The sequence below is a fragment of the Vulpes vulpes genome, unplaced genomic scaffold, assembly GCF_048418805.1.
Source record: "Vulpes vulpes isolate BD-2025 unplaced genomic scaffold, VulVul3 Bu000000626, whole genome shotgun sequence".
NCBI lineage: Eukaryota > Metazoa > Chordata > Mammalia > Carnivora > Canidae > Vulpes > Vulpes vulpes.
Window position 1 is genome coordinate 356,165 of NW_027325669.1, and position 23,584 is coordinate 379,748.

Sequence of the window (23,584 nt, forward strand, 5' to 3'; positions counted from 1 at the left end):
TGTTATAACAATAACTCTGTGGCTCCATATTGGTCTTCTATGATCCACAACTGCTGTGGAAAAGCATATGTGGACATATACTCAGGCATACAGTACACTAAATTATTTCTGGAATCTTCCTCAGAAAATGAATGAAACAAACCACAAAAAAGAAAACAAAACAAAACAAAAACAAAAAACCCCAAACAAAAACCAAACAGCTAAACAAACAAAAACCTTGCCTATTAAAAAAAAAAAAAAAAAAGCAAACAAAACTAAAAATCGACAATTTTCCTTTTAGAAAAGGAAGGAAAGAGACACATGAAAGAATCATATGAGTCCCGGAGCACTGAGAAACAGTTAAATATAGTCCAAATATTTCCAGCTACAGATAGTCTCAATCTAGAGAGTAGAATTGATTTATCAGACCACTTTTAATCAAGTAGAAATAATACTACAAGTCTATATAATATATCAGCTCTTTGTTGATTTATTGGTATGTTTTACTAATAGAAGTCTGGAAGGTACAGAATAAACCTAATAAATAAAATTAGACATTTCAGGGATAAAGTATTCAGATTTTTTTATGACTACTGTGGGTGGCTGGCTTTAAATACTTGAGAAAATAATCAAATAAAAACTATCATATTCATATTATTTGGTATAATATTTTCAGGTTGAAAGTCATCCATCATTCAATTTTTTATGAGATACAGTTTGGCTATTCTGTAAGTACTTTCTGAGTCACCTCCATGCATTTTTTTTTTCTAGTAACAATAATGGTTGACCACTTAATGTTCACTTGTGGTCTATTTTGCTTTCTGCTTAGTTGGCTATCTAAATCACCTAATTCTATCTTTAATCAACAATGAAGAATATCTTACTAGAGATTTATGGTACAAAATATATCCCAAGCATTTTACAGTCAAATTTTCAGTAAAAATTGAATTAAATACATTTACGAAGAATTCCTTCTAAGCAGTTATCTATCCCTATGTATTCTAAATTTTATCTTTCAATCAAGCCAAACCAGCAGAGAGCTATCTGCATTTTTAGACCATTGGATTTTTGTTCTTCATTTAATCTGTTGCTCAATTGAGCTCTGGCATTTTGCCCTTGATTTAAATGAAGGATGCTATAAGAAGTAGCCATAGGAAAACCACTGTTACACTTCCCAGGATATAGTGTCTGAAATAACATATCCCATAGTGACCTCTTTATACAAGGACCCAAGGGAGAAATGTCTTTCAGGGCTCTGTGCCAAAAAAAGCTATAGTGGAAAATATAAAATTGTAACTGATCATATTTCTCTCTTTGCTTTTGCTGCAAAGAACCTAAAGAGTCATATTTGTGATCCATCTGCAGAAATTATAAAGGAATTGCATTTACACCACTACCGGCTTCAATAGACTAATCTATTATTTTTCTTCACCTTAATTTTTAAAATCAATATTATTGCCTGGCTTTTCTTAAGGGATTAAATTCATCCAAGATTCCCCAGCCCCCTCCCCTTTTTTAAGGAAAGGGTGCATTAATACCAAATGTGCCCAACTCCAGATTAATACACATGTGCCCAAATGTGTCAGAACTTTCTCATCTACCTAACACTCTATGATTTCTAGACTCTACCATAGGCTGTGGAAAGCAAAATTTTACAGAGCTGGGAAGTTACTGTGTTGGGGTCAGAGTTCCCCAGAGTTTACTACTCAACATTTTCATGGACTTCAAGTGCCTCAAGAAAAGAAATAGTGTGATAGTGAGCTTTTTGATCTTCAATACCGAGCATAATGCCTAGAGAAGAGAAGAAAATTTATAAACACTAAATGCATGAATAGGTTACTTAATTAATTCCATTATGAAGATTGTAAGTTGTCTTCAACAAGTTCTGCCTACTAAAGTTGAATTATCACCACAACAGAATTTCTTAATACATTGCCTAAACCCAGATGCTCCGACAAAAGGGAAGAAGGGCAGTAATTCAATAGGTCTACTTGGTATGGCTTTGGGTTTTGCATCAATATTAGGATAGAATAGTTTAGGATTAATCATTTTAAGATTCACAGGAAAAAAATAATTAAGTTCCCATATTAAACTACATATTCATGTGATACATCACCTAGCTACCTATGTGTAGCTTTGCTTCTGTTAAATGTATTAGTTTAACCTCTGATATTCTTGAGCATGTTTATTTCTGGGATTACAAAAGAATTAAAATATTATTTTAAGAGTTTTTTTAAATTTATTTGAGAGAGAGAGAGTATGAGCCAGGGGGAGGAAGTGGAAGAAGCAGACTCCCCACTGAGCAGGAAGCCCGATGTGGGGCTTGATTCTAGGACTCTAAGATTACGATTGGAGCTGAAGGTAGACATTTAACTGACTGAGCCACCCAGGTGCCTTGAATTGAAATTTGTTTAAAATCCTATTATGAATTCAAGAAACTGGTGATGTATGTTTTAAATTCATAGATACATGAATGTTTAGAAGTACGTATTTTTTTTAAGTGTTTAATGTAAATGTGTTCACAACATAAGATTTTTTTTTTGTCATTCTCATACACTTAGTTCTTAATAACATTGAAGAAATAATTGATGTCCACTTATTGGAATAATTTCTGATTCCGGTCTCTGTTGCACTATTTCAAAAGATGAATCATTAAGCAGTAAACTGATAGTGCTCTGATGCAGTTGAAACTACTCAGTGATTTTAGAATGCTAAATCAATAGCCATGAGAAAACAGAATATGAGTGTGTTTATAAAAGTGTCCTAAAACCTATGCAAAGAAATATGATTATGTTTGCAATAAAAGGTCCTTAGAATTGGTGACAGTGACTGAGATTAAAACATCTTCAAAAGGACTGTGGGATATTTCTGCAGAATATACCACTATTAATATAGACTCATTTTTATAAGACATGTTTATTTTTAATACCATCTGGGTTTGGTATTCAAAAGAATAAACCTAGATTCAATAATATAACAGGTATATCAAAGGAAGAAAAGTCATCATTTAAATTGAAAAACCTTTATGAAAAGAAAAATCTACCTTTTCATTTTTCTTTCCTATTATTGTAAATAGGCAGAGTTAATTCACATGCTTTCATTCTGATCCTGTTTATTTTAGGCCGAAAGTTTCCCTTAATGTATTGTGCTAACATTTTGCCTTAAATAGGCCAGTGTATTTTTTAATTGGGACAATGTAATTTGTCAAAATTATGTAATTGCTCTCATCATAGAAATGCATTGATATAAAAACAACTGCATAATATTTTTTTAGAAAAAATATAGTCTATATTTTCCATATATTACTAAATAAAATTAAATCCACTGAGTTTTGAATTTTGTCATAGTTCAGGGGCACCTGGGTAGCTCAGGAGGTTAAGCATCTGCCTTTGGCTCAGGTTCTGATCTCAAGATCCCAGTCTCAGGGTCCTGGGATCTAGCCCCACGTTGGGCTCTCTGCTCAGTGGGGAGTCTGCTTCTTCCTCTCCCTCTGCTGCTCCCCCTGCTTGTGCTCTATCAAATAAATAAATAAAATCTTTAAAAAAATTTTAAATGCAAATATGTAAAAAAAGGAATCTTTAAAATTAAGGCTTTCTTAAGATGATAATTTCCTAATATTTTTCTGACACCAAATTTCATTTCAAATTTTTATTCTTGGTTATGCATTACAATTATCTGGAAAACTATTAAAAATACTGTTTCCTGGGCCTCATTCCCAGAAAGCCTAATTTAATTGGTTTGAGTCAGTCCCAGGAATCAGTATTTAAAAAAACAAACAAACAACAACAACAACAAAAAAACCCCCACAAACTCTTCAGGTGATTTTAGAATAAAAACAGTAAGAAATTCCTTTTAAAAACTGCATATTTTTATAAACCTTCAATTTGAACATGTAATAAGTTTAATGAGGCTTTTTAAATATTGCTGGAAAATGTATCAAAAGGAGATCTCTTTGGAGGCAGAAGAACGCTAAAGATATAGGTGGGGAAGAAGACATACTATGGATATTAAAACACAGATAATTAACACTAAAGCCTCTACACATGTATGAAAAATAATATTGAAATCTTCTAAATATTCTCCTTATAGCATTATCTTCAGACAATATAACACAATTCCTTCTGCATCTATGATTGTGACAGTTGTAAAAACTGACTATTGAAAATACACAGTAAGTGAAGAAATATCATAAAATTGCAACCCCTACTATACCTGTAGAAGAATTATAATATTCTGGAGACTCCAAAGTGGAGATATTTTCAGAGTTCACCGGAAGAGGCATGATTTTTCGGGGAGGTAAAACTATTTCTGAAACATTGAATTTTTGGCTTCAAAGGAGCATGGTTGTTCCATGGCAAAGAAGGGGCTAACTGCCTATTCACTATCAGGCTATCTCAAAAAATAAGATTGCTTAGATTTTGTAAGTGCAGGAATAAATATGCTGAAGAAACCTGAGAACTCTTAGTGCTTCATTCCTGCTTCTCTCTGAGGTAAATATAAATATAAGGTACCGTCTTATATTTAGTTAGCTTGTCTATTCATCTCCGGGCTCATCTACAAAAGGTTAGTCAGCCTTCACCTTGCTACATCCTCACTTCACCATCCTGAAATTGTTAATAATAATATAATAGTGTCTAGCACATAGAATGCACTCAATAAATGCTCGCTATTTTTTAGTACTACAAGTTTTTGTATTTCCTTTTCAAACTAAAATCCTATTCTAAAATTTGCAACCATCTCTTTGGTAATCCCCACAACTGATAGTTTGGAGATAACTTAATGTGAGGTATATTCAGATTGCGCACTCCGTTAGTAATTTCAGTCTCTCTCAATTATGCAGGTACATCAAAATGAGAACCTTTTATTCTGTGAAGCCCCAGAAAAGACATGCTTCAATCTGGGAGAAAATATTTGCAATCTGCTTATTAGACAATAGAGCACAACTCCTTCTGCTTCTGGGATTAGGATAATTGTAGGAAGTGGCTACTAAAAACACACAACAAATGAACAAAAGACTAGTATCAACAAAATTACACTCAAAACTCAACAATTAAAAGAAATCCAATTACAAAACTGGGCAAGAGAAATGAACAGATATCTCAGAGAAGAAGATATACAAATGATAATTAAGCACATGAAAACTGATGTTCAATATCGAAAAAAAAAAAATGCAAGTTAAAATGACAATGACATCACTATATACCTGTAAGAATGCCTAAAATTAAAACTGTGACAACACTAAATGCTGACAAGCATGCAGAGAAACACTGGATCACTAATACATTGCTAGTGGGAATAAAAATTAGTACAGGCCCTCTGGAAAACAGCTGGGCAGTTTCTTATAAAACTAAGCATACTATTCCCATAGGACCCAGCAACTACACTCCTGGGAATTTATTCCAGAGAAATAAAAATTTATGTTCACACAAAAACTTGTACATGAATGTTTATAGCAGCTTTATTTGTAGTAGTCAAAAATTAGAATCATCTCATCTCCTTCAACCTGAGAATGCTTAAGTAACATGGCTCAGCAATAAAAAGAAGAAAAGTATTGATATATTCAATTTCAATGACTCTCTGAGGATATAAGCCGAGTGGAAAACAGCCATCCATAAGGTTACAAACTGTATAGTTGCATTTGTATAACATTTTAAAAACACAAAATGTTAGAAATGGAAGACAGATGGTGTAGGGAGGAAGGGGAGAGGAGGTGGTAGGCAGGAGACAGGAGATCTGGTCATAAAAGAGCAGTGTGAAGGACCACCGTGGTGTTAGAATTATTCAGGATCTTGTCCTATTATTTTATTCCTTTGTTTTTCCACTATCCATAGAACGTCATTCATTTTATTCAGTATCTTGACGGTGGTATTGGATATAGGCACCTATGCATCTGATAAATTTAGATCTTAAAATTAAAGACACAAAACTAGTAAAACATGAAATCTAAATAATATTAATGGATTGCATGAAGGTCAGTCTCCAGATTGTAATATTTTGATGTCATTTTACATAATGTTCCAGTGGGAGAAAATTAGATAAAGTATACATGGAACTACTCTGTCTCATTTTTTATAAGTTCATGTGAATCTAAGATTATCTCAATAAAAATTTTAATTAAAAAAAAAGCATATTATTCAAGAACAAGTTGAGTATGTAAGGGATCAGAATATGCCACTCCAAAATATGCCACTTTGACTTAAGAATTATTTTGATTTGAAGACAAGTGAGAAATAGCACACAAAAAATAGAAGTTCTTTGCCCTACTTTTTTGCTAAAAGCAGTCCTAGCCTCTTAATTAGTAGAGACCAGTCTAGACTCTTAGGAACCCAGGTACCAAGAGGAATCTACATAATAAATCAACCTTTATCTTCCAATAGTTTCCCTCAGATATTTGCCTTCTCATAGTTTCCTCCCTTGCAAGTCTAGAACTCTTTTCCTTTGCTTTGTCATCTTTCTACAAATTTGCTGTTCTTTGTTGAGATGAGCTCAACTTCTAACCACTCCTTTGGGTTACTGAGATCACTGAGTTTCCCTACACACATGTGTGTCAGTCTTGTTAATAAACTGTTTTTCTCTGGGTAGTTTGTCATTTGTCAATCTAATTTCCAGGTCCCTTGCCAGAGAAAAGTAAGAAAAAAAGTTTGTTGTTGTTGTTTTTTTTACCTTCACTGCAACTGTCTATACTATTATCTCAACCAGATCTAAATTTCTTTCTTGAAATCTTCCCTCTCCATTCACTCTGCATTAGGAAGTCACTGACAACAAATAGAGTTGCAGAACTAATTAGTTCTTTGTTGCTTATCTCATAGAGCTAAGACTCAGCATCTCCCCCATCCTCCCTAACATTAATCATTTTATCTCAGACAATTTATCCTATATTTCAAGCTCTTGACGATTGGCAAAAATTATGTGCTTGTAAAATAACACATGCAAAAGTAGAAGCAAGATCAGACCTGGTGTCAGGCTTTTCTTGAGGAGTGTTCTGTTCTAAAAGATCATTTTAAAAGGTTTAATGCCTATAGTTTTATAATTCCCCAAAACTATAGTTTATAGCCTGATAGGTAACATAAGACAAAATATTTTTATAAGCACTGGATTGGGTCATTTGAATATTTTAAAATTACAATTCCTGTCAATATCATCCTAAACATTCCCTTGTGTTAGATTTTTTCTCTAGACACAAAAGAAAATTCAGAGTTTTTAAAATGTATCATAGGGGCAGCCCAGGTGGCTCAGTGGTTTAGCACCGCCTTCAGCCATGATCCTGGGGACCTGGGATCGAGTCCCACGTTGGGCTCCCTGAGTGAAGCCTTCTTCTCCCTCTGCCTATGTCTCTGCCTCTCTCTCTCTGTCTCTCATGAATAAATAAATAAAATCTTTTAAAAAATAAAATAAAAATAAAACATATCACATGTTTTTGCTTTTCATGCTTAGTTTTCCTTTCTACTAAGAATAAGGTAAGCCCCTTCTCTTCTGTCCCTGTCTTAAAAACAAAAACATATTTTTCCTTCAAGATCCAACTGAAATTTCAAATATTACCAGTTTGGGTCCTACACTTTTCTCTATTTTTCTTGCTCACACAAAATCAGTTGTCTCCTCTATTTTTAGAGTCTACTTATATTACCTTATGGCATCTAGAAATAGTACTCGTGAATGACATTGCATCAAATGATTTCTAATTATTTCTGTCGTTTTTCTTCACTCGACTATGCCTTTCTTGATAATGTATCCCAGGTTTTATTTTCAGGGTCTGGCACCTACTATACACTTTGTAACCTTTTTTTAATAACGTTTTTCTTTTTTTTTTTAAGCTTCATGACATTTTAAAGAATCAGTAAACAAATGATCAGAGTAATGTATATTAATGTGTAATTTTAGTATCCGTTTGTTAATTCCTCTGGCCTTTTTTGTAAACTCTTCTTAACATTTCTTTTGAGGTTAATGACCTTATACATTGATTATGTTTCATACATAAGTGACTATGTCGAGTAGATTAGTGTATTTAAAGAATATAGCTACATATAGCAAGTAGGAAAATACATACAAAAGTTTGTTTTAACCTTATTTTTAAAAAGTGAGTTCCCTTGTATTCTTTTGATGTGATTAAGAAGTGCTTATGAATGTTATCCAAGAGTAGATTTCAAAATTCACATTATTCAACAACGGGTTGGAATGATTAAATAATAATTTTTTAAAATTTTTGGTAGGTTTCAAAAAGGTGTATTTGAAGGTTGGGTAAACAAATGACTTTTGGTTGGGATTACATTGAAAATGAAGGGAGAATATCAAGAAAGTATATAGTACAGTAGATTCTTAAGAATAAGCCATGAAGGATAATGCTGATTGACAAGCCAAGTTGCTTTCTATGAGGCTTAAGGGATAAATTCATAATATGTAAACATTTTAAACATGGAAATGGCTTTAAGTAGTAAATTAAAATCCTCTGTTATGCAAACTGCTCTAAGCACTTAGTTATCCTAGACTGAGAAATAAATCTTAATTGAGAATATTTAGTTCAACAATGGATAACAGGAATGTTGATTTGTATTTAACAGAAACAAACTTATTCAGCCCAAACTGCCTGAAGGCTCCAATTACTTGGTCTTCAGTGATACACAGCCCTAAAATGCCAACTTGGGTGTTTGATAAGATTATGATGCACTTCTATTTCAAGTATGTCACACATATGGATTTAACAACAAACAAGCAAGGGAAATCCAGTGAATTACAACATAAAAACAATTTCAAAAATTAGAAAGCCTAGTATATCAGTGACACTGCAGTTCAAAAGTAGAATTTAAAGATTCAGAAATAATTAATAGCGAGGCACAATTGGCACAGAGGTGAAATTGCTTCTTGTGTTCCCTGGCTGCTTAGAAAAGCTGACTGCTGTGTCCTAATTGGGCCCACATTTTTCAGGAGTACTGAAGTTATGAATTTTTTTCCCCTTACTTTCCATGCTTGAAAGAGTACCAGTTTTATTCCCTGATCTTAGCTTGAGGTCAGGTAATTACTATATGAGATCAGCCTCTCTGAGCATAGCATAATGGTTAAGATTTAATATGGCTTTGGAAGCAGATAAACTTGGATTTGAATCCCCCTCTACTATCCATCACAGGCAACTAACTTCTTTCAACAAGCCTCACTTTCTGTATCTGCAAAAGAAGGATAAGAGACCCTTCCAGAAATGATGAGTGTGATCTGCTTAATGCAAAGCATTTCACAAGCGCTTGACATGTTTTAAGTGCTTAAAAAGTAGTCAGTATAATTATGTTATTTTTGTTGCCAAAGTGATGATGATTCTACTGTATCACTCAGCCTAGGCTAAGTACAAGCAAACACAAAGGTATGGCTTCATGAGGAGAATACAGGTTCCATAAAGGGTGATAGATAATGATTGTTTTGAGTTGATACCTTCCAGCCTCACCAAATAGAATATTGTGTTTTCTCCTTTCATTCTGGGAAAAATAATTTATAATCTGATAATCAATATGCCTGAGGAGAAAAGCAACTGAAAAGTAGCTCCTCCTTTTGTAATCACCTAATTTTCTTCATGGAAATGGTTTAGAGAATGCAGCAGGTAGGAGTTTAAGCCAGAGATTGCCCAGACAGAGTCATCATGAAAAAATAATTACAATAATTTCCTGCAGTGCAAAATATCAGTGCAGTTCGATAAGTAAATAACAAAGTAATAAATATCCCTATGTATATTATTTCGTGGGTATGACGATCACGTACACCAAGAAAAATAGGCTTGTATGTATTTTTTACACACATTCATATGTCCACTCACAGTACTAAAAAAATCCACTTTAGAATTCATCTTAGGGAATAGTTCCAAGAGAATCTTATAAAGTGGGATTACAATGCCATCAATTCCTGGGAGTATTTCAAAGATTCTTCTATATGAAATGTTTCCTTATGAGACTTAACTTTGATGCTAAAAGAGGACTTTGGATGTCTCCCTTTGACCTTAAACTTTCTAGTTGGTATTTTCTTTCCAGTTTGGCTTTTGGCACAGGTGGAAGATAATGAGGGCAAAGCATTCCCTGATGGGAACCAAAACTACCCCCTTAAGCAATAAGGACTTCTCTGAACCAGCAAGGCTCCTCCTGAGATTGACTCCAAGATGATGATCCTTTTGACTTTCACTGCCTACCTGTACATACTCATGCACCTTTGCCCCATATTTTGCTTTTTTTAAACCTGGAAGTATTTTCAGCATTCTGGGGGCAGTCTTTGAGACATGAGTCCACTGCCTTCCCAGTGCTGTTGGCCTCACTGAAATACATTTATTTCACCATCACTCCTTTCTCTGCCTTTGGATTTTGTCATTGGTGAGTGACTAAATCCAGTCTGTTTGGGCCCCCCAGAGCCAGGGGCTCTTGCACTTCTAGGTGTCAGCTACAATGCTACACTAAATAGCAGTTCAAATTTGCATATAAAACAAACAAAAATTTGCCCACTTATTTGCACCATGGCTCTAAACTATCCAGAGGAGAGAAAAAAATAAGTAAACAACAGAAAAAATAATAATTGTTTAAAAATGAAAATAATCTGAAATGCTTCAGATTTTGTGTAAAGCAGTAAACATTATGTTGTTATTGAATATATTTTAAGAAAACGGTTCAGGCACACAGTGAAAACACTAATTAAAAAACAGTTATTGTGCAACATTATTTTTAATCTATTTTAATCAGTGCCTGTAACACTCTTGAAACCTGCATCATCTTACCTGGCCTCCATCTTACCCAAATAAAGAAGCTGAAGTGACTGAATATAGACAAGACTTTTTCTGCTATAAGCCAATTCAGAATAATATTTTTAAAGTTAATTTACAGATAATAGTCTCTTTAGCCTATTGGAATAGATCAAAAATTACAATAATATGATCAGAATGAAGAAGGCATCACTGTACAAAGAATTTAGTTTTATTTTTACAGCTAGTACTAAGAGGACCTATTGGTAAGTAGATTTTTGTCCTATTCTTTAATTTTATGAGAAATTTCTGAGGTGCTAAGGAGAGCCAAATGGCCACAGAATTAGACAGGAGAGGGAGGAGAAAGAGCAAGAGAAGCTTGTGGAAAAGCAAATTTGGAAACCAAGTATCTCCAGTGTTTCCTCTCTAGCTAGCCGTGTTTTATTTATAGGCAGTTTTGTTGACATAATTCTTATACTCCATGCTTTGAGAAAATTATGAGTATTCCTACTCATCAGATAATTGAAGGGAATGCAACATAGACATTACTCAGATCACTTAATATACACTTTCACAAAGTAATCTTAGTCAGCTATGATATATAAATAAATCTTGGACCCATTCAATCATGGAAGAGCCTGTTGTTATTGGATAGGAAACAGTGGTCACTTCATTCAGCAAATATTTGTTGAAGATCTACTTCCATGTCAGCATTGAGCTACAAGTTAGGACACAATGGTAAATAAAACAGCTATGGTTACTAACTTTGTAGTTTCCTTTCTAGTTGGTAAACAGAAGTTATTCAAATTTCAACAAACAAAAATCTAAAATAATGACAAGAGCTAAAAGGTGAAGTGGTGCTAAGGGTGTCTTTTAAGAGATTTCGGCCTTGTCAAGAGAGGTCAGGAAAGCTTCTTTGAAGAAATCATATTTGAGTTGAAATCTGGCAGACAGCAGACAGACAGACACTTGAGATGGGAGGAATTTCTGGGCAAAGGAATATCTTGTAAAATACACTGTTAGAGGAAAGAGTCTGGCAAGTTGAGAGAAGCATAAAAGGAAAATATGGCTGAAGTGGATAACACTCAGGCATACTGCAATTCCTTTTAGACAGCAAATGCCATGAGGAAAGGTCTATTATCTCCCCCTTTTGCCTTATTTCCCAGTAATTGGCACTCTGTAGGAACACATTTTTTTTCCCTTTTCTTCAAGAGGCCACATACATACACCAAGACAAGAACCCTTACCACATGTTCCTGACTCCTTCTCCTTCCTACATCATTGCTACAAAGCAAGTATTTCATAAAAAGCCATCTTTGCATCATCCACAGTGCACAGCATAACATGTTAACATTAACCACTTAATACATAAAATTGGATTTAAGAAAACTTATTGTAAAAAAAAAAAAAAAAGAAAACTTATTGTAGAGATGTTTTTCTTTCTTTTTCTTTTTTTTAATTTATATATGTCTACTGAAACATTATGAAGTTTTTTTTTAAATTTTTTCTCCTTCTAGGTTAAAAAGGACATGTTATCATACTTTATAATAATCTATACCAAACATGCTAAATTCAGTATAATGAAGTCATTTCCTAGCCTCCATTAAGAAAGCATTGCTAATTAATGTCAGCTAAATTTTGTCTACTTTCCATTTCTGCTTAATAGAGCTTTTACTAGATTTTATGTAAATATTTATAGAAATCTATGTTTGGATCAACATACGCAATTGCTGTATCTGTGGGCATACAGATCAGTGGATAAAATACAGGAAAGTTTGTGTTTAAAACTTGTGATGCTAGTTTAATGTGTCAATCTGTCTAGGCTATCATTCCCAGTTGTTCAATTACACACTACTTTAGACTTTGCTGTGAAGGTATTTTGTAGATGTGGTTACTTTTGCAGCCAGTTGACTTTAAGTTAAGAGTATTATAGTACAAAGTCTAGGTGGGTTTGATCCAATTAGGTGAAAAGCCTTAAGACTAGAACTAAGATTTCTATAAGGAAGAGGAAATTGTAACCAAAGTCTAAGTTTAAGCTGCTGCCTAAGACTTTCCATCCTGCTCAAGGATTTCAGATTTGCCAGCTTCACAATCTCATCCAACAAATCCTTGTAATAAATCTTTTTGTATATCTATATTTATATAACTACACCTATCTATCTATCTATCTATCTATCTATCTATCTATCTATCATCTATCTATCATCTATCTATCCACATACATTACTGGTTGTGTTTCACTCATGAAACCGTGACAGATACACAACTGTCTCCCATCTCCTATTGTACATCATTTTTCAGAGTCAGCAGTGAAGAATACATTAGTGTACACAATTCTTCACAAAGGATGTTTTTACTATATTTTAAATGAGTAAAAAAGAAACGCCAAAAAGAACCTATTATGCAAAGGCTTAATTTTATAGATGAGAAAATCCAAAACACATCTTATTATCTACACTACCGTGGCTTTAACAACCACTGTCTTTAATGGTATAATTTACTATGTTAAGAAACCTTTGTCCTGTAAGTTAAGAGTTGAAGATAATTTTACTGCAAATTTCAGGAACTTCCTGGATACCTATCAACTTTCCAGTGAAAAAAAGCAACAAATGACATTTTATACATCAATACTCTTTGACTCACCTTCCCTCAAAATCTTTCTGTATCTACCAGTCCAAAATTATATAATGATCTTTACCCAATAATCCTAACCAAGCGTCCAACTGAAACACCTGTCCTATACCAGACTTCAAAATCTTAATTACTATTTCAATGTTGCTTTTCCCTGAGACACTGCTAAAACATTGATGACTTAATATTCTCCCTCAGTGTGGGAAATAAGAAACTCAGCTTTGACTAAGCAGTAGGTTGTTTTAGGGATATTTTGAAGAGCCAGCTTTATCACAGAGAAGAGATGAGTAAACACTCATATATTTGCCACTAAGACTGAATAGTATTATTTTACTATATTTAATTTGAATCTTTTTATGAAATATGAAATAAATGTTACTAATACAGTAAAGTCCTTTTTGATAAAGATGAAAGGAGAGCATTATTGCTCCTTCCCAAAGTGAACAGCTGTCATAAAATTGGTGTGCATATTTCCAGCTTACCAATTTCTATCATTTTATAAATATATTAATCCAGGAGCAATACATATTAATGTTTTATGTTTCATTTTGAACTTACTTAAGTGGTACCATTCTGCTAATTACTTTTTTCATTCAATGTTTCTGAGATCTATTTATGTCTTTTTGTATACATATATACACATAAACATAGCTGTATTTATATACAGGATTTCAGCATGTAAACATGCTGTATTTATTATACTCATTCCTCTTTTGATGAAAATTTAGGTTCTTTCATTGATGCATTGAATATCCTTGTTACTTGTGTCAATGATATATTCTTTAGAGTATATAAGTGTAGAGTTGCTGGACATAAGATATTGCATATGTACCTTTAAATCTAAACATAGTTCCAAGGTAGACACCATTATCTCTATCTTATGGATAATAAAACCGAGCCTTTGAAAAGGAAAGAAGAATGTTTAAAGTCACACAGTTAACAAGCATCAAAGCAGAGATTCAAATCCCTATTTGTTTGGACTAAAACTTTTTCCCCAACCATATTGTCCTCACACAACAAAGGAAATGTTTCATGTCAATATGAAAATCACTAAGTTGTCCTTAGTTTCCAACTTCCTGAAGTTCATTCTTCCTCTTGTGCTTTACATCTTGAACAATTGAACTCACTTAATTTGGAATGGGGAGTTAAAGATGGTGACTGTTAGCAGATGTGTTAATGACCTACCAACACAGAAATATCACTCATTTAGGAAAGCAAGGGAAAACAGGCAGGAGATTACTTCAGCTGCTGACTTGATTCCTATGGACATCAAAAATAAAGATATCTGTGGGCAGAGTGCAGTAGGATACCTTGGGGTGAGGATTTGCCACAGAACATCCAGATATCCAAACACATAAAAAGGAAAAGTACTTTGTTACATTTATGTATGGACAACACAGTCTCTCATTCAGCATTGCAGAAACCATCAGTCTTAGCACCTGGCTAACATGATTAGTTAGCTAAAGTAGAAAGTTAGAGTAGGAACTTGTAAGTAACATCTATTTGTAAAGAACTACAAGAGGAAGATGGGGGCCCAGTTGTCTTTTTGCTCGAGGACCTATGTTGAAAAGATATGAGAGGAGAATCCAGCTACTTCAAACTTGTTTACCTCTTAGCATTAGTAGCAAAATAATATAGAAGTTAAATCCTCACATTTGCATAAAAATTTGTTCATCTCAGACGCTCACTTGGTACATATATTCCCTCTGAAGGATTTCTACGGATTCTATTGTATGTTTATTCTTCACTGAACTCATTTATACTTCCAATACTGCAGACAATCAAATCATTCATATTCCAGTCTATTGGACCCAATATACATTGTATTATTACTCCTGACAGATTCTATTATTAAAGGCCAGATGTTCCCTTAATACATTTTCCTCATTTGATCCTCATGGGAACTTTATAAAATAGACATTTTGTCTTGATTTTACAGATGAGGAAAGCAAGTACTACCCAAGCTAACGCTAATTTGCTGAAGGTCACTGAGGTAAATTTACTTAATGGAATCTAAAATGATTTAGGTTCTTGTGTCCCTTAAGGAAAAGGGCAGTGTCAAATTTTTATCAACAAGCCCAGTACAAAATCTGATACTCAATAAAAATCTGTTTATTGAGTGAATGAATGACTTGCAAGCCATATTCAATGATGCTGATTTAAGGCATAGTTTCCAATGAGATTCTGGGTTACTTTGGTTAAAATGGTGTATCTTCCACAAATTAAAATTAAAAAGTATCATTTTGAATTTATTTTAGAGCAATTTTCAAATATAACAATAACTGAAATGGTATAGACATCTAATATTTGTTATTAAATATTGAATCCTCATGGATATATAATTAAAAATATCACCTAGTGCATAACACTTGAGGGGTCAACCACAAAGTACAAACAGTAACATTCTTTTTCTTATAAATGGTCTTTATATAAGCTGTTAGATATTTTTTTTTAATTTATTTTGAGGAGAATGGGTATTTAGTATTAAAGATAAGGTTTTCTCATTATAGAAACAAGCACATAAATTAACACTTTGGTGTAACCTCTGGCTACCACATTACAGTGTAAGGACTTTATTTGCTCATACTATTTTCATCATACTCACTTTTCCATATTAAATATTCTCAACAATTCTAGATAAGCACCAACTGAATTGCTTGAGTCCAAATTAAGTCTGTGGTATGGGTCCTAATCTTGTAAAGCCCCTTGTTTCTTTTGTCCTATCATTTTCAACACAGAAGTACTAGCATTTCAATTTGCTTTTAATTTCTAACACTACCTTGAATTCCAATTGTGTATCAAATCTTAGAACAGCCAGTCCAAAGAAAAGGGCTGTTAATATCATTTTCTATCAGAGGTTTATTCTATAGACTACTTGGAAAGAATTATTATTGTAAATCTTGGTGATACTACACCTTTACTGAATCAAAACTAGTAAAAATGAACAACCTCAACTAAGGATACTACCACATTGCTAAAACTAAGACCAATTGTTAAAAAGCTTCATGGTGAATTGATTTTATCCCCAGAATTTAAAAATATACTATGTTCAGTTCAAAGCAAAATAATGTTTTTCTTCTGTATATTTCATCATTTGCATTTAGTATGATATCAAAATCTAAGTTCATTATTAGATTTTTTTTAAAGATACTTGAGATTACAAACAGGCAATGCGATAATTCTTGCCTCTTAAGGAAATATAAGAAAATATGAAGAAAGAGTAATTAGGATTTGAAAATATATATGTAGATAATATAAAGATATCTGTGTAAATATATATATTTTTACCTTCTAAAAGAATCTTTGTAGTTAAAATTTTAAAAGATGTTTTACGAATATACATCAGAGCTTTCTTTCAGCACCATGGAGTGTTACCTAATGATTTATAATGGTTAACAAAGGTAGAATAACAAACCAAATAAATCTACTGCATAGTGAATAGAACTCCTGAAAACTAAGTACTGAATATTTAAATCATTATAATTATTAATAATGACACAACAATGATGATCAGGGGAAGCCATAGTACATTATATTCCCACTGTAGCAATGTATCAGATATTCACCACTGAGAGTAAGAGATTCATAAATTATATCAAGTTTTAAGTGACTTCATACTAAAGATATTATAAAAGTCCTCATATCAAAAGAACTTATCTTCTTACCCACAAAAAGAATGTTTTCTCCTTACCCAACACAGACTCAGTGGATTCAATGAGATTGATAAATTCCTGATTGAATGTATATTACTAATCTGTAATATCTTCTTTCAGTGTCTAAATCAAATATACATTGTAGGAGTACAGATCTGTCATATTAAAAACTGCAGTGATTATTGAAAACAACAACAACAAACCAACAACTTACCAACTGGTTCCTTTTGATTCTGAAAGAGAATCTTGCTATTACTGCCATCCATGTTTGCCATGTTAATTGTGTTTCCATCTGTCCAGTAGAGTTTCCTTAATTTAAGAGATATGGATTAAAAATATTAGATATAGACCTACTTGTTAACTAGACACATATGCTGAGGAATAAAGTTAATGTCAAAGTAAATTCTTGGTGTAGGATTAATTCTTTTTTTAGGAAGGGGCCAAATTGTTGAGCCATTTGTGGATGGTAATGTGCATGTCTGCCTGGGAAGAAAGCACCCCTCTTGCTTTTTCCTGTCATTAAAGGACAATCACCTCACTTGCATTTTCCTCCTACATATACAACTGAAATATTTACCTATGACTATAGTAAATTATTTCCACATAAGTAACTTATCAAGATCGAATCCTCTCGGTTTAGAGAAACCAGATACCAAAGAAGAAAACAAAATCTATTCAGCTGTTCCCCTTGAAAACACTGGAGAGAAAGTATTTTAATCCCACCTAGGCTCTCTACCCGGATACATGATGATTAGCTAGAAGATGGGAGAATCTGATTTACTTAACAGTGACAATAACATCAGCACGCAGTAAGTAAGCTATTAGTAACTGGTATTTGAAATGAAATTGGTGACTTTTCCTTTCATCTGCTTTTTCTATTCTTCTTTATTCTGAACTGTTATTCCTCAAAAACATAAACAAAATCTTACAAAAATGTATAAAAGTCTGGTTTTATGCAGATAACAGAAATCTCTAACCAGGGATCTCTTTTACAATTTCCATATTCATTTTTTTCTTTTTTTTTTTTTTTTAACTGTATAGCTGATATGTTAATCCCTCTGAATTAAACAAAGTTTTTATATAAAATCAGGGCCAAAATGTGTGAAATTTTTGAAAGACCTTACAAAAAAATAATCATACTTTACCCCCTGACTGGGTGAGCTGCAAGACACTGTGGCTTATCGATTCCGTGGATAATTGAGGTTTTCAAAGAGCCATCTAGTCGTGCCACATTAATTTGTGTTTCATCAAATTCGGAGCTAACCCAATATAAATTACGTGAGACCCAATCCACTGCTAGCCCTCTGATACTCTGAATATCTGTAAAACAGGAAAGAGAAAATTAAAAGTGAATGAAGTTTCTCATCCTTTTTGACTTTCCAAGTAAGTTATTTTCTGTTTCAGGGAAAATTTAATTTACACTTTAATTTGTTAGCTAAAATTGTACAAGATTGTAATCTCATTCCCTTATCAGCCCTTCTTAAGGCATGAATAATCATTAATGTCTTACTGCTGAGCCATTTGAAAACCTGAAGCAACAATTAGCATTGAAATTACACTAACATTCAATGATTCTCTAGTAAACACTTAGGAGCAGACTCAGGAAGCCGTCTTACGGGCCAAGGTGACCAAAATTCAAATTAGAGTAATAGCCTCTCCAGTTGGTAGCACATCTTTCTAGTTAGGAAAAAGTACTTGTGGTCCGTCAACAAATGGGCTATTTTGTGTTTTAAAGTGCCAATTTGTTCCTGAAATGAAATAAAACAATTCAACTTTCCTAAAAAAAAAATCACGAGTTGAACATCTTTCAAAATAATTAACAGAAATTGACTGAGATACGAGCAAAGAAACAAAATCCTTTTAATATTCCTCCAACATGAATTCTACAGAAATTACTGAAATCTAATTAAGTTTCGATTCATTACAGCCAATATGAATATTTGGGTTGTTATTCCTTGATTATTTAATTAGGCATCTTTTTAAAAATGATAGAATTTAGGCTTGAATGCAATTGTATGCTTTAATTAAAGAAACAAATGAAAATCAAGTATTTAAAATGATGGATTCCATAAAATCTTTTTAATATATTTACTAGAAAGTCTTTTTAACGCATTAACCTATAAAGTAGGCCAGCTTAGTCCCCCATCTGTGGCTCTTGAATAGTTTAATTTGGTTTTGTCTTTACTTCACAAAGTTTTGTTACTGGTAAGTATACTGAAACTGTAGGGCTCTTTAGGCCAGTGTTACTCAAATTTATAAGACACCCGGAGATTGTTAAAAGGAAGACTGATTCAGTTGGACCGAGGAGAGGGCCTAACATTCTGCAAGTCTAACCAGCTCCCAGGCACTGCTTCAAAGCAGTGGTTCCAATCCACATGCACCAGAGCAGCTGTTGCTTAGCTTTTCAAATTATGTCTTCCATTTTTATCATTTTTAAAAGATGCCATGAGGCTAGATTTTCATATGAAAGTGAAACCACCAGATTTGTGAAATTTGCTAATTATTTCAAAATTTAAAAGACCAAATAAGACATGGAGACTTTGTCAACCCAGTTCTAGGTTGGTCATAACAGTAGTCTGGGCATGGTAGGATCTGCCCCACACTTAGGTCCTCCACTCTTGACAGCCTATTTTCTACTCAAAAATCCTCCTACTATTTCTAAATAACACTTAGTCACAGCCCCCTGAGGAGATATTCTCCATATTTCAATTCTCCTCTAATCAACAATCTCTCCTCTGCAATTTATCTGTCATCATTAATTTACTGGTAAGTTGGTGAATCTTGAATGTGAGCTTTATTTCTCAACCCAACACTTGAAATTTCTTTTTATTTTCAGTTATCCTCACCAGATCCCTCTTTTTCAGAAAAAGTATACAACACCTCTGTAAAGCTAAATCTGCCATGTCTGATACTTATTTATTTGCCTCACCCAGGATATTTATTCCTTCCTCTCCTTCCCCCTCTGGACGTAATTGGTTGCTGTGAGACAATCTTGCATTTATAATGAGAAGATTTGGCTTTATGTTCTAGGTTGGGTGCCTATTTTTTTTCTTTAATCAAGTCACTTAAATTTCAACCTCCATTCTTATCAAGAAAATGAGGCTGATTACAGATAATACACAGGATTGCTGTGAGTATCACAATAGATGATGTGTATTTAAGCAGTTTAATGCAGGGTTGAGAGGTATTTTGCCAATCCAGACTTAGTACTTTCTGTATTTTTACCCCGGGTTGCTAGGTATTGGCAAAAATAACTACAATATGTTTTCATTTCCTCTAAAATACATGTTACTCAAAGGTTTTGGTTTTTTGTTTTTGGCTCTTTCCACTGCTCAAAATTTATTTCTGATTGACTCCTAATCACATGGTTTAGAGACTACGTTGCACTCCTAAATTGGAAAGCACAGCCAAATGTAAGCTATTAATACCTATTTAGTCCTTGTCAATTCTCTGGTTCATGCTCTTTCAAATCTATTTCTGTCTTTAATATTGCAATAGCATCCAGTCTTTTTCCTCATGCAACCAAATGATTTAGTTGCTGCCAAGTTAGTTTTCTGACTGGAGAGCTCTGCATCATGACCTTTGTTTGTCCCAAAGATATTCAACAACTTCCAACCACTCAGAAAGTGATGTCTAAATTCCTTACCCTGGCTTTCTATATAATCTGAATAGAACTATGCCTCCAATTTTATTTTTCACTATTTTTAACCAATTACCTACCTCACACTTCAGTCATACTGATGATTTCAGATTTCCAGACTTGTCCTGACCTTTCTAACCAATAGGGAATTATCTGTACCTCATACCTTATCACATCTCCACTTACGTGAATCTCATACAAAAATAGTCCAGCTGATAGGCAATATCACCTTTCAACCACAAAAATCTAATCAGTTCTCCTATATACCCCAGCTAGAAAGTTTGTCTTTATCTACCTAACACAACAGGACTATATCTGGTCAATTTCTTTGTACTTAATGAATTAGATAATTATTTGTTGACATAGTACTACTCTCACATATACTTCTTGAGGGTAGGAACTTAGCTAATCTTTGTAGCTTCCCTCCCCAAATGTATACAACACTGCTTTCAACACAAATATGTTTAATGAATTGATGAATAAATTCATAACATGAACAATCTGTAATTTTAAGGATATCTGAGCTGAGTTAGAAATATCAGATAAGGTCCTCAAGTTTATTCTTAGGAGTAAATACATATGTATCTAAATACATACTTACCGAATATTAATTCTCATGCTATATCCTTACCTTTTTTTCTATCCACTAGATTAGAGTTTCTCATTTTCAACATTAAATCTAAAATAGAAATGTTGTCTTTTTTTCCTTTTTGACCATAACTAATACACATCTATTGTGTTTGTTTGTTTGTTTGTTTGTTTGTTTTTAAGTGACCTAGTAAATTCACCATAAGGATAGGGAGAGGTAAAAGCTCCTCTATATTTGGTGAATTTTGTTTCCTTGTTTAAAATATTGAAATGATAAAATCTGACTCTTAACCTCTGTTTTCAAGTCAAAGACTTCTGAGCAAATTTCTCAGAGGGTTCAATTTTCTATATTCAGGGACCCTTATCTTTTGAACTAAAATAGATTAGATATGTTCTCTGAAAAATGATAAATTGTAAGTTTTAAATTATTTATCAAATTTACAAGACAGGAAAGTCTCTAAGTGCTAACATAGACTTGTATGTTAGCTTAAACCAAAAAGGAAGGCAAATAGGAATACAGTGGCTGGTGCAGCTACAGGGACAAAAACTTGGGAAATCAAATCAAATGATAATCTAGAGATTTGTGGATCTGGAGATTTGTGGATAGTTGCTTAGTACAGTGAGTTCAGTCTTTAAATACACAAAGACTAGGAGAGCTACACAAGAACAATACTAGGTATATTAGAAGGGTAGATATTATTACTGATAGATGAATGGGAAAAAAATCTTCCTGCCTGCTTAAAAAGAATAATAACTTAAAAATAAAAACAAAACTTATTTTCTCTGTTTTTTTCTCTGGGTACAGAAAATAAAACACAACAAAACCAAACCAAGCCCAAACCAAATAATACAAATAAGCAAAAACATTAAGCATAGGTCTATACTGGAGTAAGAAATTACTAATTTATAAACAAGATATCCACTAGTTAGGTAGGGGATAAACCAAATTCAAGTGATTTATGGTTTGTAATGACTCCTCCTTTCTCTAGCAGAAGCAAATTCAAATTCCCACTTTTGAGGTCATCCTCTTTATCAGAATAAAAGATAAAACACAAAAAGAAATGAAACATAAGACCAAGAGTTAAGAGAAAATTAACAACAGTTTTAAACCTCCAAATCCTACATGTTTTTATATTATTTTGCAAGATAAAGAAAAGTGAGTGGAATATTTTAAAGGAAAAATATTTTGAAATAATAAAAAAGCCAATAATTTATTTATGTATTTATTTGTTTTTAAAGATTTATTTATTTTGTACAGAGAGTGTGTGTGAGTAAGATTCCTCTCTGACTGCAGTGCAGAGCCTGATGTGGGGCTCAATCCCATGAGCCTGAGATCATGACCGGAGCAGAAATCAAGAGTCAGACACCCAATCAACTGAGCTACCCAGGTGCCCTGCCAATAAATTATTAAAAACAAAACAAAACAAAACTGTTGGAAGACATAAATGCAAACCAAAAATTACTTTTAAATATTTGTTACATGATATTAAAAAAGGAACAATTAATTAAATGGATTAACCAGCAGCTTAGACACAATTCAGCCAGTAAACTGAAAACAAATTGAAGGAGTCAGCCAAAGCCTACACAGAGAAGCAAGGAGGTTAAATGAGTTGGAGAATGGATAGTCTGGTAGATCTAGTCAAAGTTTCCTAAGAAGGGAATAGACTAGGTTAGAAAAAATGGTCAGAGATAATATTTGAGGGGTTTTTCCTCCCTAGGCTTGTAAGACATGATCCCATAGGAGGCACAACAGACTGTAGGTGGCTAAATAAAAAAAAAAAATTGTCATTAAGACAAAGAAAAAATATTAAAAACATCTAGAAAGAAAAGACACAAAACCATCAAAAAAAGAATGATAGATAAACACAAGATTCTCAAGAGCAATAAAGAATGTGAAAGACGGTGGAATAATATCTGCAAAGTGTTGAGAGAAAATAACTCAACCTGAAATTTGTATTCAACAAAAGTATCTTTACATCTACCTTTGAACAAAACATTTTTACTTTTAAAAAATGAGCAAAAGGATTGAAATAGACATTTCTCCAATGCATATGTAGAAATGGCCAATGAGAAGAACATGAAAGGATGTTCAACATTACTAATCATTAGGAAATGCAAGTCAAAATCACAATTAGAGATCACCTCACACCTGTTGGAACGGCTACTAAAAAACAAAAACAACCACTGAGTTTTGACAAGGATGTGGAGAAACTGTTACATTTCTATGTTGGTAGGAATGTAAAATAGTGCAGCCTCTGTGGGTAACTGCATGGCAGTTTCTCAAAAAAATTAAAAATAGAATTACCATATGATCCAGAAATTCCACTTCTGGGTATATACCCAAAAGAACTGAAAGTAGGGTCTTATAGATACACTTATGTTCACAGCAGAATT

General features: G+C 33.2%; 1 protein-coding gene across 1 annotated transcript in view; it reads right to left on the reverse strand.

Annotated features, from left to right (window-relative positions):
• Positions 1-23,584, reverse strand: part of LOC112912724 (low-density lipoprotein receptor-related protein 1B-like) — a 1,003,376-nt gene that overhangs the window by 352,830 nt on the left and 626,962 nt on the right. Inside the window, exons 28-29 of the mRNA XM_072745081.1 lie at positions 18,108-18,282; positions 17,177-17,271 (exon numbers count right to left, since the gene is read on the reverse strand). Coding sequence (XP_072601182.1) covers positions 17,177-17,271; positions 18,108-18,282 — 270 coding nt within the window. The remainder of the gene's footprint in view (positions 1-17,176; positions 17,272-18,107; positions 18,283-23,584) is intronic.